The 17,326-nt window shown below is 46.3% G+C and overlaps 1 protein-coding gene across 1 annotated transcript in view; it reads right to left on the bottom strand.

The window, feature by feature from the left end:
- The window catches only part of LOC137677168 (transcription factor RFX3-like), a 202,016-nt gene that overhangs the window by 9,821 nt on the left and 174,869 nt on the right, over positions 1 to 17,326 (bottom strand). The window contains exons 12-13 of the mRNA XM_068424419.1: positions 1,036 to 1,133; positions 569 to 718 (exon numbers count right to left, since the gene is read on the bottom strand). Coding sequence (XP_068280520.1) covers positions 569 to 718; positions 1,036 to 1,133 — 248 coding nt within the window. The remainder of the gene's footprint in view (positions 1 to 568; positions 719 to 1,035; positions 1,134 to 17,326) is intronic.

Here is a 17,326-nt window from a genome sequence, read left to right as displayed (position 1 = left end):
AAACCTTTTTTCTAAACCTAATGAAAAATAATAAATTGATGTTTTACAGATATCTGGAAACTAGACCTAACCAGTTACTTAGGAAAGGCTGGAAATGTAAACACAAACAATTAAAGTATACTAATGATATTGTCTTTGAAATAAAAATAAATGTAATTAAATAATCTGTACTAGAAATAGTGCTGTATGATCAATATTTTTTTATGGAAGATCAGAAGCTGTGCTACTATCCAAGATTTCATCTCCAGGCATTGTTCATGCTATTCATTACAAGAACACATGTACTCTACACTTTCATCTGCATTAAATAAAAATTGGCAGACTGCATGGTCTGAAAGATGAGAAGCCTTCAGAGAAAATGGAAATAGATAATGGCTCCGAGGTTTTATTTTCCTTATGGCCAAAGTGTAAGCTGGAAAGTTTCAACTGAATCACTGCATATATAAAAATCAGCAAAATTTTCCCACTTTGCTTTCCTGATGGAATAATAAAAACTAACAATAAAAATAAAAAATTTTGGAGGAAATAACAATTTTTTAAAAGTCTGGTTTTTAAAGTCACAGTTTACCTGTACATTGGCAAAATCAACACGGTTGAGATCACTGAGCATCTGGTTGATCTGAGAAGTGTTCTGAAGCACAGCCCGAGCTGCCTGAGCCAGGTGATTAAGAGATGTGTATCTTCTCAAAGTCTGGGCAAAGGCACTTACAGCAGCAACCTATGAAGAAATCCATTTATCTTAACACATTGTACTTGCCAACAGGTCTTCTGTTTTGTCTATTTTAAAATTAAAAATTGCTGTATTAATTTATGAGCCCTCAGATACTGCAATTCACATATAATGGAACAAATACAGTTTTTCCTATTAATTTTTTTGACAAAACAAAGTTATTTCCAATCCCATGTTTCATTTTTGAAGTTCAACCTAAATAAGACATTTAGCATAAAAGTTAAAATGCTGCTACTTTTAGATCTTAAATGGCATCTAGTGTACAATTGCATAAAGTTAAGAAAATTGCAGTAAACTTTGTTTACCTTGGTTTGTATCATTCTCTGTGGAATATTGTTCATGGCACTGGAAAGCCAACCTTCAAGGCTTTTTGCAAAATTGCGAATGGCTTGGGTCAAGGCACCTAAACATTAAAGAATAAAAATAAAATGAAAAAGATGGCAAGGTGCCTCTCTTGAAAACTTTTGCATCTTCAGTACTTAAATATTCCACATTGAGACCTGCTGCATTTATTGGCTAGGAGACTTATCGAGTCTAGGTTCAGATCCCTCCCAATACAAGAAGGATGTTGATAAACTGGAGCAAGTTCAGTAGAATATGTTGGTGGAACCTGAGTCATCACAGAATCACAGAATCACAGAATGTTAGGGATTGGAAGGGACCTCGAAAGATCATCTAGTCCAATCCCCCTGCCGGAGCAGGATTACCTAGATCATGTCACACAGGAATGCGTCCAGGCGGGTTTGGAATGTCTCCAGAGAAGGAGACTCCACAACCTCTCTGGGCAGCCTGTTCCAGTGTTCAGTTACCCTCACCGTAAAGAAGTTTTTCCTCATATTTATGTGGAACCTCCTGTGTTCCAGCTTGCACCCATTGCCCCTTGTCCTGTCAATGGATGTCACTGAGAAGAGCCGGGCTCCATCCTCATGACACTTGCCCTTTACATATTTATAAACATGAAGTCATGCAGTAGTGAATAACTCACTGCGGAGGGGGGTGGAGACTCCCATGTGCTGAACTGACCAATTGTTTAGGGAGGTTTGCTTGCTGGGGGCTTGGATGTGGGACACGGTTGAAAACCTGCTAAGGCTTCTCTGGCCCTCAGGCTATTGATCTCTGCTGCTCTTCCATGTGGGCACCAATGATACTGCCAAGGGAGCCCTACCTAGAAAGTGTCAAGTGTGGCTATATGACTCTGGGGGCAATGGTCAAGGACATGGGGGCCTCGGTGATGTTCTTGATCTTACTGGTGAGGGGAAAGAGCTTGAGGATGAGGGGATGGATCCTGCAGGTCAACAATTGGGTGTGTGGCTGGAGTTGGCAGCAAGGTTTTCATTTTTTACAGAATCACAGAATGGTTGAGGTTGGAAGGGACCTCTGGAGGTCATCTTGTCCAACCCCCTGCTCAAGCAGGGCCACCTAGAGCCAGTTGCCCAGGAACATGTCCAGATGGCTTTTGAATATCTCCAAGGAGGGAGACTCCACAGCCTCTCTGGGCAACCTGCTCCAGTGCTCAGTCACTGTCACAGTGAGAAAGTGTTTCTTGATGTTCAGACGGAACCTCCTGTGTTTCAGTTTGTGCCCATTGCCTCTTGTCCTGTCACTAGGCACCACTGAGAAGAGCCTGTCTCCATCTTCTATGCACCTTCCCTTCAGGTATTTATATACGTTGATAAGATCCCCCCCGCCCCAAGCCTTCTCTTCTCTAGGCTAAACAGACCCAGCACTCTCAGCCTTTCTTCATAGGAGAGATGCTCCACTCCCTTAATCATCTTCATTGGACTCTCTTCAGTATGTCCATGTCTCTCTTGTACTGGGAAGCCCAGAACTGGACACAGGACTCCAGGTACACAGTACTCAACTGGTGCTGAATCAAGGGGAAGGATCACCTACCTGGACCTACTGGCAATACCTTGCCTAATGCAGCCCAGGACACCATTCGCCTTCTTTGCGGCAAGGGCACGTTGCTGGCTCATAGAATCATAGAATCATTTTGGTTGGAAAGGACCTTTAAGATCATCAAGTCCAACCATCAACCTAGCACTGCCAAGTCCACCACTAAACCATGCCCCTAAGCACCACATCTACATGTCTTTTAAATACCTCCAGGGATGGTGACTCCACCACTTCCCTGGGCAGCCTGTTCCAATGTTTGATAACCCTTTTGGTGAAGAAATTTTTCCTGATATCCAATCTAAACCTCCCCCGGCACAACTTGAGGCCGTTTCCTCTTGTCCTATCATTTGTTACTTGGGAGAAGAGACCGACACCTGCCTCGCTACAACCTCCTTTCAGGTAGTTGTAGAGAGCAATAAGGTCTCCCCTCAGCCTCCTTTTCTCCAGGCTAAGCAACCCCAGTTCCCTCAGCCGCTCCTCATAAGACTTGTGCTCTAGACCCTTCACCAGCTTCGTTGCCCTTCTCTGGACTCGCTCCAGCACCTCAATGTCTTTCTTGTAGTGAGGGGCCCAAAACTGAACACAGTATTCGAGGTGCAGCCCCACCAGTGCCGAGTACGGGGGGACGATCACTTCCCTAGTCCTGCTGGCCACGCTGTTTCTGATACATGTTCAACTTGGTGCCCACCAGGACCTGCAGGTCCTTTTCTGCAATGCTGCTTTCCAGCTGGCTGCTCCCCTCCTCCCCGGCATGTACTGGTGCATGGGGTTGTTCCTCCCCAGGGGCAGGACTTGGCACTTCCCCTTGTTGAACTGTATGAGGTTCCTGTCTGCCAATTTCTCCATCTTGTCGAGGTCCCTCCGGATGGCAGCACAACCCTGTCATATATCAGCTACTCTTCCCAGTTTTGTGTCATCAGCCAACTTGCTGAGGGTACGCTCTGCCCCATCATCCAGATCGCTAATGAAGATGTTGAACAGTATTGGACCCAGTATTGACCCCTGGGCTACACTGCTATTTACTGGCCTCCAACTAGACTGTGCCACTATGACCATGGACCCTCTTTGAGGATGGAGGACTGCTAGGGAGAGACAGGATCCACATGACCAAGTGAGGCACAAACAGCTTTGCCAACAGGCTGGCCAACCTGGTAAGGAGAGCTTTACACTAGGAATGATGGGGAAGGGATGACCAACAGTCAAGTGAGGAAGTCATAGACTGGATGGGCAAGCAAAGGATGTGGGGTAAACAGGAGGGACCTCATAATCAACAAAACCGGGTTGAAAGTGGACCACTTCAAGCACATGCACGTAACTAAGGAAGTGTCAGGAGATCAGCATTATGGGAAAGCTTTCATGCCCTTTTGGGGAAATTGGTACAACTGGGTGCCTCTCTGAAGTGTCTGCACACTTATGCATGCAACATGGGGAAAAAGAGGATGAATTAGACATCTGTGAGCATTTACAGGGCTACGATCTCAGGGATCACAGAGATCTTGTGGGATGGCTCATACAAATGGAGTGCTGCAATGGATGGATACAGAATCTTTAGGGAAAACAAGCCAAGAAGGCACTCTATATGAAAGAGGAGCTGGAATGCATGGAGCTTTGCCTAGGGATGGATGATAAGCCAGTGAGAGTTTAAGGGTCCGGGTTAGATGACATACTAACGTGGGTGATGTGGGTATCTGATACAGACTGCCTGATCAGGAAGAAGTAGATGAAGTCTTGTGGTGGGTTGACCTTGGCTGGCTGCCAGGTGCCCACCAAGCTGCTCTGTCACTCCCCCTTCTCAACAGGACAGGGGGAGAAAACACAATGAAAAGCTTGTGGGTCGAGATAAGGACAGGGAGATCACTCAGCAGTTACCGTCACAGGCAAAACAGACGTGACTTGGGGAAATTAATTTATTGCCAATCAAACAGCGTTGGGTAATGAGAAATAAGAACAAATCTAAAAAAAAAAACCACCTTCCTCCCACCCCTTCCTTCTTCCCAGGCTCAACTTCACTCCCAATTCTTCTACCTCCTCCCCTTGTGCGGTGCAGGGGGACGGGGAATGGGGGTTGCGGTCAGTTCATAATGCTTTGTCTCTGCCTCTCCTTCCTCCTCACGCTCTTCCCCTGATCTGGCATGGGGTCCCACCCATGGGAGACAGTCCTTCACGACCTTCTCCAACGTGGGTCCTTCCCACGGGGTGCAGTCCTACAAGAATGGACTGCTCCAGTGTGGGTCTCCCCACGGGGCCACCGTTCCTGCCAGGAGCCTGCTCTAGCATGGGCTCTCCATAGGCTGCAGCTTCCTTCAGGGCACACCCACTTGCTCTCACATGGGGTCCTCCATGGGCTGCAGGGTGACAATGTGCTTCACCATGGTCTTCACCATGGGTTGCAAGGGAATCTTTGCTCTGGCACCTGGAGCACCTCCTCCCCCTCCTTCTTCACTGACCTTGGTGTCTGCAGAGTTGTTTCTCTCACATATTCTCACTCCTCTCTCCCAGCTGCTGTTGTGCAGCGGTTTTTACCCTTTCTTAAATATGTTATCACATACCAATGTCTCTGATTGGCTCAGACTTTGGCCAACGGTGGGTCCATCTTGGAGCCGGTTGAAACTGGCTCTTTCCGATGTGGGGACAGCTTCTGGTGTCTTCTCATAGAAGCCATCCCTGCACCCCCCACCTCTACCAAAACCTTGCCACGTAAAGCCAATACAGGTCTTCTTCAGTCAACTGGAATAAGCCTTATGTTCACGGGCTCTGGTTCTCATGAGAGACTTGAACCACCCCAGTATCTGCTAGAGGGATAACAAAACAAAGTAGGGCACAAGCAACCCAGGAGGACAGTTAAGCAGTGCAACTGGTTGCCCAAAGAGGTTTGTGTAGTTTCCATCCTTAGATGTTTTCAAGACCCGACTGGGTAAAGCCCTGAGCAAACTGGTCTGAATTCAACATTAACCATGCTTTGAGCAGGAGGTTGGACTAGAGACCTCCTGAGGTCCCTTCCAACCTGAATTATTCTTTGATTCTATATTATGTAACAATTATTTAGTTTCTGATTTAACAAGCAGAACTGACCACTTCACCTAAGACTCTTTCAAGGAACTTATGATCAGCAGTGAAAATTCTTTTTGGCATTCCTACAGGTACATCAGTAATTGCAACAATTGTTTCCTATCTCCTGAAAACTTCCATCATGAATTTTCAGCCTTCATTTTTTGCCTAAGTGCTTTTGCTTTAAAGAGCAAAACCCTGCAGGAAATGGCAATTATTGCAATACTGCAATTTCCTCAAGTAAGCTTGAAGTACCCTGAACCATTGCCAACATGCTGTTTATTTTAGTTCTGAAGAACAAAATGCAATGTGTAGTGTTCAAAGACAGTATCAATAAGCAATATATAAGAATGTGTTTAACTAACATAAGGTAGGATTGCTCTTACTGCTGTGAAATCTTGGTGGTGGAGAATGAATGCTGCTACAGTAATGAAGAAGAAAAACCTAGAAAAGGGAACTCATATTGTCTTTAGGGGATTTTTTTTTTCCCACTGCATCTAAGAAACAGTCCAAGTAAAGACTGGATTTTGTTTGAGGCAAAACACCACGTTTGGTAGAGTAAGAATTAATGGCTAATGGAAGTCACCTAATATGAGAAATGCCCCTTTTCAACTTGAATAATCGATGAATCCTGTAATTAAGAACTTCCGCTAGCAGAGTTAGCCAATTTGCTTAAAAAGGAGGAAATATTTTATTTTTCACAGCATCCTTTTCTTCAAATTTGTAGTGGCCTAAATAAATGGCCTAAGTTCATTCTGATAGTTTGTAAAGTGTTACTAAACACACATTAAATGATGTTGCAAAAAAAGTTATGAGGAGAACATTTATTTTTTGGATAAGCATTCAAAAAGCTTGGGGGTCTCATCTGAAATCTCTCTCCTACACAAATCTCACAAATAACAAGATTTTGCAGTCATTACGGTACTTGTAATTGCTGAAATTGAGAAATACAATGTGAAAAATATGTTGAACATAACTTCTCTGCCTGGAATAGGAACTCCCAAACAAGTTTGTTACTGTCCATCCTGTCACTTGTGAAGAGATAAAAATGCCATTCTCAGGGTAAAGGATCTATTGCCAGTAATACACAGTGGCTCTGGTCTTTTGCTAGAATAATTAGATAATAATCAACTTTACTCCCAACTAAAGTATAGTGTGTTTGACTTCTTTTTAAACAAAGAAATTTGGCTTCTTCCCACACAGTAGTTTTTCATTCATTTTGTGGGCACTAAAAAGTTTTCACAAAAATTTCAACTAACCAAATTTTACTTAGAGCTTGTTTTTCAAAAAGCTTTTCCTCACTGTTAATTTCTTTTATGGTAATATTTATTAGGAAGTTATGTGACAGAGTAGGTTTGGGGGTTTATCCCCCCCCCCAATACTGAAAATCAGGAAAAGAAAAAAAGATGAAACTCATAAAAATAGAATTTTCAGTTTACATCCTTACTAAATGAAACACATTTTCCCATTTTTTTTGGCCAGCTGCTGTTGGTACCTTTCCGAATATCCAGAAAAAAAGAAACCTGCCTATGATGGGGTATTTCTACAAAGCAGCACTTGCAAATATTTTCCTGAGTTGCTTCTTACAGCATAGCTAACAGAGGAAGCCAACAGATGCAGCACTTTTTGCTCAGAAGGGGGCCAGAAACTTTGCAGAGAACAGCATCCATGTCCTGAGCAATGGTGTTAATGTGTCACAGGGCACCACCTCCAGCCATCGGAGCAACTCTCTCTATAATGTCAGAGGCCTCAATCCAGACCGAACTCCCGAGGGAGGATGCAGCTCTCAGAGTACAGTGAGTGCCTGGGGTGTCTCACTGAGGCTGTGGCAGAGGGAGACAGTTTCCTTGCCTGCAGAAGGTGTGCAGTGGTACAGGATCTGTGTTGCCAAGGAGGTGCAGGAAGAGGTCAGCAGACTGCGCGGTATCAAAGATGGTGAGAAAGAGATCAACCGGATCTTTTTCAAGACCCTGCAGCCTGAACCCTCAGCTGTATTGAAGGAGGATCAGGTGGTCTGTGCTTATTGGGTTAGGAAGTGGCGAAGGCTGGAAGCTTGTGACTTCTGGCAACAGGAAGAAGGCTCCTGCTCCACCCGCATATCCAACTAAAGAACGGGTTCAGTACCCTCGCAGCAGATGAGGATCTGGGAACTCTGTCCAATGAAGCATCCGAGCTAGCTAAGCCTGAGCCACACAGCAGCACCAGAAGGAGGTGGCAAGTGATAATAGTGGGAGACTCCATGCTGTAGGGGATGGGGGCCCACATCTGCCGACCTGACCTGCTGTGTTGGGAGGTTTACTGCTTGCTGCAGGTTGGATCTGGGATGCTGTGGAGATACTGCCAAGGTTTGTCTGACCCTCGGACTATTACCCCTTGCAAATCTTCATGTGGGCACCAACGATACTGCCAGAGGAGACCTGGAGCATATCAAGTGTGACTACATGCATCTGGAGGCAATGGTCAAGGGCATGGGGGCCCAGGTAGTGTTCTCCTTGATCTTTCCAGTGAGAAGCAAGGGCTTGAGGAGGAATGGAAGGATCCTGTGGGTCAACAGTTGGTTGCCCAGCTGGCGATGACAATTGGTATTTGTATTTTATGACCATGGGGACCCTTCTTTAAGGATTGCTAGAGAGAGGTGGGATCCACCTGACCAAGTGGGGCAAAAACATCTTTAACAACAGGCTGGCTAACCTGGTGAGGAGAACTTTAAACTAGAAATGACAGGGGACGGAGATGACGACCCATAATCAAGGGAGGGAGTGGTTGGCAAGCAAAGGGCGCAGGGTGTTATGGAAAAGAGAGAGCTTGTAATCAGCAAAACAGGGCTGAAGGGGAGACGCTCTGCTGGACGCAATTCTTACAAACAAGGAGGCTTTTCTTACCATTCTTACAAACTGGTTGGCGGTGTGAAGGTTGGGGGGCAGCCTGGGCTGCATTGACCATGAGATGGTGGAGTTGAGAATCCTGAGAGGAGGGAACAAGGCAAATGGCAGGATCACAACTCCAAACTTCAGGAGAGCGGACTTTGGCCTGTGCAGGGACCTGCTTGGAAGAATCCCATGGGAGACAGTCCTGGAGAGCAGAGGGGGTCTAGGAGACCTGTTTGATATTCAAGGATCACCTCCTCCAAGCTCAAGAATGGTCCATTGCAATGAGCAGGAAATCAAGCAAAGGTGACAGGTCTGCACGGAAGAACAAGGAGCTCCTGACTAAACTCAAACATGAAAAGGAAGCATACAAGAGGTGGAAAAAGGGGCAAGTGACCCAGGAGGAATGCAGAAACACTGTCCAAGTGTGCAGAGATGGGGTTAGGAAGGCCAAAGCCCACCCAGAGTTGAAACTGGCGAGGGATGTGAAGAGCAACAAGAAGGGCTTCTACAGGTGCATCAGTAGCAACATGAAGACCAGAGAAAATGTGGGCCTGCTGCTGAATGGGGCAGGGAACCTGATGACAAAGGACATGGGAAAGGCTGAGGTACTGAATGCCTTCTTCACCTCAGCCTTTACTGGTAAGGATTGCCTTCAGGAATCCCAGGCCTCCGAGACCAGAGGGAAAGTCTGCAGCAAAGAAGAATTCTCCTCAATAGAGGAGGACCCAGTCAGGGAAATACTTAAACAAATTGGAGATGCACAAGTCCATGGGACCTGATGGGATGCACCCATGAACGCTGAGGGAGCTGGCTGATGTCATTGCGAAGCCACTCTCAATTATCTTTGAACGGTCATGGTGATCAGGGGAGGTTCCTGAGGCCTGGAAGAAAGCAAATGACACTGCAGTCTTCAAGAAGGGCAAGAAGGAGGATCTGGGGAACTACAGGCTGATCAGCCTCACCTCTATTCCTGGGAAGATGATGGAGAAAATAATCCTGGAAGCCATTTCCAAAGAAGGTGCTTGGTAGGAATCAGCATGGACTTAGGAATGGGAAATCATGCCTGACCAATATGATAAGCCTTCTACAATGAGTCAACTAGCTTGGTGAACGAGGGGAGAGCAGTGGATGCTGTTTATCTTGACTTTAGCAAGGCTTTTGGCTCTGTCTCCCATAACATCCTCATAGACAAGCTGACAAAGTACAGGTTAGGTAAGCGGACAGTGAGGTGGACTGAAAACTGAACTGCCAGGCCCAGACAGTTGTGATCAGAAGCATAAAGTCTAGCTGGAGGCCAGCGTCTAGTGGTGTCCCCCGGGGTTGATCCTCGGGCCAATATTGTTTAACAACTTCATTAATGACCTGGATGATGTGACAGAGTGCATCCTCAGCAAGTTTGCAGATGATACAGAATTGGGAGGAGCGGTTGATAGACCAGATGGCTGTTGTGCCATTCAGAGGGACCTCGACAGTCTGGAGAAATGGGCAGACAGGAACCTCATGCAGTCCAACAAAGGGAAATGCCAAGTCCTGCCCCTGGGGAGGAATAACACGATGCACCAGTACAGGCTAGGGGCTGACTGTCTGGAAAGCAGCTTTGCAGAGAAGGACACGGGGGTCCTGGTGGACAACAAGCTGAACATGAGCCAGTAATGTGCCCTTGCAGCAAAGGAGGCCAATGGTATCCTGAGCTGCATTAGGAACAGTGTTGACAGGAGGTCGAGGGAGGTGATCCTTTCTCCCTACTCAGCACTGGTGAGGCCACACCTGAAGTACTGTGTCTAGTTCTGGTCTCCTCGGTACAAGACAGACATGGACATACTGTAGCAAGTTCAGCGAAGAGCCACTGCAGTGATGAAGGGATCGGAGCATCTCCCATAGGAGGAGATACTGAGAGAGCTGGGATTGTTTAGCCTGGAGAACAGAAGGCTCAGGGAGGATCTTATCAATGTGTCTAAATACCTGATGGGAGGTGGAGCCAAACTCTTCTCAGTGGTGCCCAGTGACAGGACAAGAGGCAACGGGCACAAATTGAAACAGGAAATTCCGTTTAAACTTAAGCAAAATCTTTTTTACTCTAAGGATGGTCAAACACTGGACCAGGTTTCCCAGAGAGGTTGAAGAGTCTCCGTCCTTGGAGATATTCAAAACCTGACTGGACAATGTCCTGAGCAACTTGCTCTGGTTGTTCCTGCTTTGAGTGGGGATTGGGAGGGGGTTTGGACTAGACAATCTCCAGAGATCCCTTCCAACCTCAGCTACTCAACTGTTCTATGGTTCTGTGATTACACTTGAAGTCACCATGGCAGAAGGTGTCGTTTACAGTATCAAAAAATAGCTTTGCTAGCTACAAGGATAGCTGAGGCTCTATGTCTTAAAATATTAATCCAACTTCATAAAGTGATTATTGTTTGGTCCACAGAAAGGATATAAAACTTAGTATTTACAAGGATTATACTGGATTGTAAATAGGAAATTTCTTTTTAATATTTAGCACAACATACAAAACATGCAATAAATGTTTTAGGAAGGAATTTAAACTACAGGCACCACTTCCAGGAAGATCAACCTGAACTTTGCAACTGATAAGATGTTAAACCAGGGAGGATCCCAGACACCAAACTGGGAGGGATGCAGGAATTGATAGAACTATACAAACTGATGAAGGGACTTGCAGGGGGAAGGGGAAGCAGGGAGAAACAAAGAGGGGGGATAGACAGAAAGGGGGATAAAACAGGCCAGTCATGGATAAAAATAGGGCCGGTCAGTACGCTTGTGTGGCTGAGCCCTGCGCCTGATCGCTGCAGTCTGTCCTATTTTCTTATATTTTATTTTAAAAACGTTTCTTAACTATCGCTCTGCTTAATCTCACTCTCTGTCCCCTGTGTATGTGTGCTGCAAGGAACAGGTGCCAGCTGCTGGTGAGACCTGTGTGTCTGTGAATGAAATTTGGTGCCCAGCTACTGGAGTCAGACTGGCGGGGTGTAGGGAACGTGGGACCTGTGGTGTCAGCTACGGGAGTGAGTGAGGGTCCTAGCATCAGTAGCTGGAGGGGCCATAGCTCTCTGGATCATCACCATAGAATCATCATATGGTTTGGGTTGGAAGGGACCTTTAAACATCTAACCCCCCTGCCATGGGCAGGGACGCCTTTCACTAGATCAGGTTGCTCCTAATGCACCCCAGGATGTGGTTCGCCCTCTTGTCTGCCAGGGCACGCTTCTGACTCGTATTGAGCCTGCTGTCAACCAGCACCCCCAGATCCCTTTCTGCAGGGCTGGTCTCCAGCCACTCCTCTCCCAATCTATACTCGTGTCCAGCATTACTCAGTCCCAGGTGCAGAATCTGGCATTTGGACTTGTTAAATTTCACGCCATTGATGATTGCCCAATGCTCCAATCTATCTAGGTCCCTCTGCAAGGCCTCTTGTCCCTCAAGAGAGTCAACAGCACCTCCCAATTTGGTATTGTCAGCAAACTTGCTAATGGTGCATTCAGCTCCTGCATCCAGATCATTGATACATATATTGAACGGAACTGGCCCTAGAACTGAGCCCTGAGGAACACCACTGGTGACTGGTCGCCATCCAGATGCAGCCCCATTCACTATAACCCTTTGAGCCCTGCCGTTCAGGCAGTTCTTCACCCAGCGCACCGTGAACCTGCTCATCCCACAGTTGGACAACTTGTCCAGAAGGATGCTGTGAGGGACGGTATCAAAAGCCTTACTAAAATCCAGAAAGACTACATCCACCACCTTCCCTTCATCCACTAGACAGGTGACCTTATCATAGAAAGATATCAAATTAGTTAGACAGGACTTTCCCTTTGTGACCCCATGTTGACTGTGCCTGATGATTGCATTATTCTTTAAATGCCTTTCAATAGTACCCGGTATGATCTTCTCCATAATTTTTCCAGGAACTGAGGTTAGACTAACAGGTCTGCAGTTTCCTGGGCCTTCCCTCACCCCCTTCTTGTAAAGTGGAATAACATTGGCTAGCTTCCAGTCAGCAGGGACCTCCCCAGACTCCCAAGGCCTTTGGTAGATGATCGAGAGGGGTCCTGCTGTAACATCCGCTAGCTCCTTCAGTACTCTGGGATGAATCCCATCAGGCCCCATGGACTTGTGAACATTCCGCTGATACAGCTGGTCCCTTACAATTTCAGTGTCCACAAATGGAAAGTCACTGTTCCCGCAGTCGTGGTCCTCCGACTCAGGGGACCGGGCAGCCCATTGTCTATCAGTATTATTAAAGACCGAGGCAAAAAAAAGGCATTGAATGCCTCCGCTTTTTCTTCATCCCTATTTGTCACGTGACCATCTTCAACAAGTATTGGTCCAATGTTTTCCTTAGACCTCCTCTTGCTAGTAATGTACTTAAAAAAGCCTTTCTTGCTGTCTCACACAACACTGGCCAGTTTCAACTCTAGTTCAGCTTTGGCCTTTCGTGTCGTCTTCCTGCATATACGAACCACAGCGCTGTAATCTTCCTGCAAAGCCGGACCTTGCTTCTGGAGATCATACAATTTCTTTTTCCTCTTGAGCTCCTCAAGGAGTTCCCTGTTCAGCCAAGGTGGTCTTCTGCCCCACTTGCTTGCCCTTTGACACAAGGGGATTGCCTGCTCCTGTGCTTCTAAAAAGTGTTTCTTAAAGACTGACCAGCATTCGTGGACTCCTAAGCCCTCAAAAGCAGATCCCCAGGGGACACTGCTCTCTTGAAGTCCAGGGTAGCAACTCTGCTGTCCTTTTTTTTTCATTACACTGAAAATTTTAAACTCAACCATTTCATGATCACTGTGGCCAAGACAGCCACCTACCATCACATCTCCCACGAGTCCTTCTCTATTCACAAACAACAAGCCTAGTAGGGCATCTTTCCTAGTTGGCTCACTGAGTACTTGCGACAAGAAGTTATCTCCCACAAACTTCAAGAATTTCCCAGACCTGCTCATCACATCAGTATGATATTCCCAGTTGACGCCTGGGAAGTTGGAATCAGCAACTCAGCAACCTGTGGTCAGCAGGTCGAGAGAGGTTCTCCTCCCCCTCTACTCTGCCCTGGTGAGGCCGCATCTGGAGTATTGTGTCCAGTTCTGGGCCCCTCAGTTCAAGAAGGACAGGGAACTGCTAGAGAGAGTCCAGCGCAGAGCCACGAAGATGATTAAGGGAGTGGAACATCTCCCTTATGAGGAGAGGCTGAGGGAGCTGGGTCTCTTTAGCTTGGAGAAGAGGAGACTGAGGGGTGACCTCATTAATGTTTATAAATATGTAAAGGGCAAGTGTCAAGAGGATGGAGCCAGGCTCTTCTCAGTGACATCCCTTGACAGGACAAGGGGCAATGGGTGCAAGCTGGAGCACAGGAGGTTCCACTTAAATTTGAGGAAAAACTTCTTTACTGTAAGGGTGACTGAACACTGGAACAGGCTGCCCAGAGAGGTTGTGGAGTCTCCTTCTCTGGAGACATTCAAAACCCGCCTGGACGCGTTCCTGTGTGATATGGTCTAGGCAATCCTGCCCCGGCAGGGGGATTGGACTAGATGATCTTTCGAGGTCCCTTCCAATCCCTAACATTCTGTGATTCTGTGATTCTGTGATTCTGTGAATCTCCCATAAGGACAAGGGCTACCGATCCAGAGATTCCTCCTAATTGCCTATGGAATAACTCATCAGTGCTATCATCCTGGCTGGGCAATTGGTAGTAGACACCCACTACAACATCTCCTTTGCTTTCCATCCCCCTAATCCTCACGCAGAGGCTCTCAACCTCATCATCAGTAACTGTAAGGGCTGTACAATCAAACCTCTCCCTTACATATAGTGTGACACCTCCACCTTGCCTGCCCTGCCTATCCCTCCTGAACAGCCTGTAGCCCTCCATCCCAGCACTCCAACCGTGGGACGCATTCCACCAAGTCTCACTAATACCAATGACATCAAAGCTCTGGGAACTAAACAACACTTCCAGTTCATCCTGTCTGTTTCTCATACTGCGTGCGTTGGTGTACAAGCATTTCAGATATGCTCCTGAGCCCTAAATCTAAATCTAAATCTACCCTCTTTCAGTTTACAACCATTGCCCCTTGTCCTGTCACTACAGGCCCCAGTAAAAAGTCTCTCTCTGCCCCCTTTATATATTGAAAGGCCGCAATAAGATCTCCCCAGAGCCTTCTCTTCTCCAGGCTGAACAAGCCCAACTCTTACAACCTTTCCCTATAGGAGAGGTGTTCCAGTCCTCTGATCATTCTTGTGACCCTCCTCTGGACCCGCTCTAACAGAACTGGATGCCCCAGAGCTGAATGCAGTACTCCAGGTGGGGTCTCACGAGAGTGGAGCAGAGGGGGAGAATTGACCTGCTGGCTACCTTTCCTTTTATGCAGCCCAGGATGTGATTGGCTTTCTGGGCTGCAAGCGCACACTGCCGGCTCATGTCCAGTTTTTCGTCCACCAGTATCCTCAAGTCCTTCCCCGCAGGGCTGCTCTCAATCCGTTCATCCCCAATCCGTATTGATACTGGGGATTGCCCCGACCCAGGTGCAGGACCTTGGGCTTGGCCTTGTTGAACTTCATGAGGTTTGCATGGGCCCACTCCTCAAGCCTCTCAAGGTCCCTCTGGATGCCATCTCTTCCCTCTAGCGAATCAACTGCATCGCCCAGCTTGGTGTCATCTGCAAACTTGCTGAGAGTGCACGCAGTCCCACTGTCTGTGTCGTTGATGCAGATATTGAACAATACTGGTCCCAGTGCAGACCCCTGAGGGACACCACTCGTCACTGGTTTCCACTTGGACACTGAGCCATTGACTGTAACTCTTTGGGCATGGCCATCCAGCCAGTTCCTTATCCATCTAACAGTCAATCCATCAAACCCATCTCTCTCCAATTTAGCAGCCAGAATGTTGTGGGGGACTGTATCAAAGGCCTTACAGAAGTCCAGGTGGATGACATCTGTAGCTCTTCCCTTGTCCACCAATGCAGTCACTCCATCGTAGAAGGCCACTAGATTAGTCAGGCACAATTTGCCCTTGGTGTAGCTATGTTGGCTGTCTCTAATCACCTCCCTCTCTTCCATATGCCTCGACATGTCTTCCAGGAGGATCTGCTCCATGACCTTCCCGGGCATGGAGGCAAAACCGACTGGTCAGTAGTTCCCAGGGTCCTCCTTTTTAACAATGGGTGCAATGTTTCCCTTTTTCCAGTCACCAGGGACGTAGTCTGGCTGCCACGACTTCTCAAATATAATGGAGAATGGCTTAGCAACTACATCAGCCAATTCCCTCAGGGCCCTGGCATGCATCTCGTCGGGTCCCATGGACTTGTGTATGCTCAGGTTCCTCAGGTGGTCTCGAACCCGGTCTTCTCCTATGACGGGAACAACTTCTTTCCCCCAGTCCCTGCCTTGAGGTTCAGGGGCTTGAGAGATGTGGGAAGAGAGATTGCCACTGTCAGGGTGATTGAAGTCCCCCAGGAGGATCAGAGCCTGGGAGCGTGATGCTTCCTGTAGTTGGAGTAATAATGCTTCATCCACATCCTCCCCTTGGTCAGGTGGCCTGTAGTAAACGCCAACCACGAGGTTTCCTTTGTTGGCTTTTCCCTTATTTTTACCCATAAGCTCTCAACCTGTTCATCGCTGTTTTTCAAAGACAGCTCTGTGCACTCAATCCATTTTTTTTACATGGAGGGCAACCCCCCCACCCCTCCTGCCTTGCCTGTGCTTTCTGAACAGTTTAGAGCCATTGATTGCAGTGCTCCAGTCATGTGATTTGTCCCACCACGTTTCAGTGATAGCGATTAGATCATAGCTTTCCAGGTGCACAGTGGCTTCCAGCTCCTCCTGCTTGTTACCCATGCTGCGTGCATTGCTATAGAGGCACTTTAGTGGGCCTACAGACCTTGTCACTTAGCCTAATTCCTCTGAGGCATTTCACAGGTGTTTCCCTGTTGGTTTCTTTTGCATTTCTTTTATAATTTCTTTTAATATTATATATTATATTTTTAATATATATGCAACTATAATTTCTTTTTAATATTTAACACAACATAGAAAAATGCAATAAATGTTTTAGGAAGGGATTTAACTTTCCTGGAAAACAATTTAAAATCATTTACTACCAAAAGCAGCCATAGAAAAATACCATGATTAAGCAATTATGGATACTATAAAATCAACTTTGAAAAGAAAGCTCTATTCCTGATAATGGTTAGTTGGCCGTAATACTAGAATCGATTGATGAGTCCTTTATACTAGAAATAGAATGGAAAGTATAGTAGACTGGAATAATAAACGACTTAAAATGTTTGACAATATTATATTGGTTTAATAGATATCAAAACTGATAAGGTTTTAGCAGCCACTGATAATACATTATCAAAAAATGAAATGACAAAGCATATACATTTTGCTTTTTTAACAACTAGAACTTTTATTTACAAAACTTAAACTAAAGCCTACTGAAGTCAGTGGAAAGACTGTCTGACATTAATGGACTCAGGCTTAGGGCTATAGTGTCAGGTAGACTAGAGCCAGTATGTAAAGGAACCCATTTTTATCTTAAAATTAATAAAAACTTAGAATTGGCAAGCCAAAAGCATATTCCATGGGGAAATATATTCTTAAAACTTCTAGAGACCTTTCTAAATGCGGTGAAATATCCACTCTCCTTTTCTTTAAATACAATACTTACATCAACTCCAGTACACCTTCCTACTCAACAGAATTAAGGAAAGATGACACACAGTATGTTTACATCCTTCCAAATCATTCCCAAAAGTTTCATGTGAGG

The sequence above is a fragment of the Nyctibius grandis genome (assembly GCF_013368605.1).
Source record: "Nyctibius grandis isolate bNycGra1 chromosome W unlocalized genomic scaffold, bNycGra1.pri SUPER_W_unloc_2, whole genome shotgun sequence".
NCBI lineage: Eukaryota > Metazoa > Chordata > Aves > Nyctibiiformes > Nyctibiidae > Nyctibius > Nyctibius grandis.
Note: the sequence above shows the minus strand (reverse complement) of the source record. Positions and strands in the feature narration are given on the sequence as shown.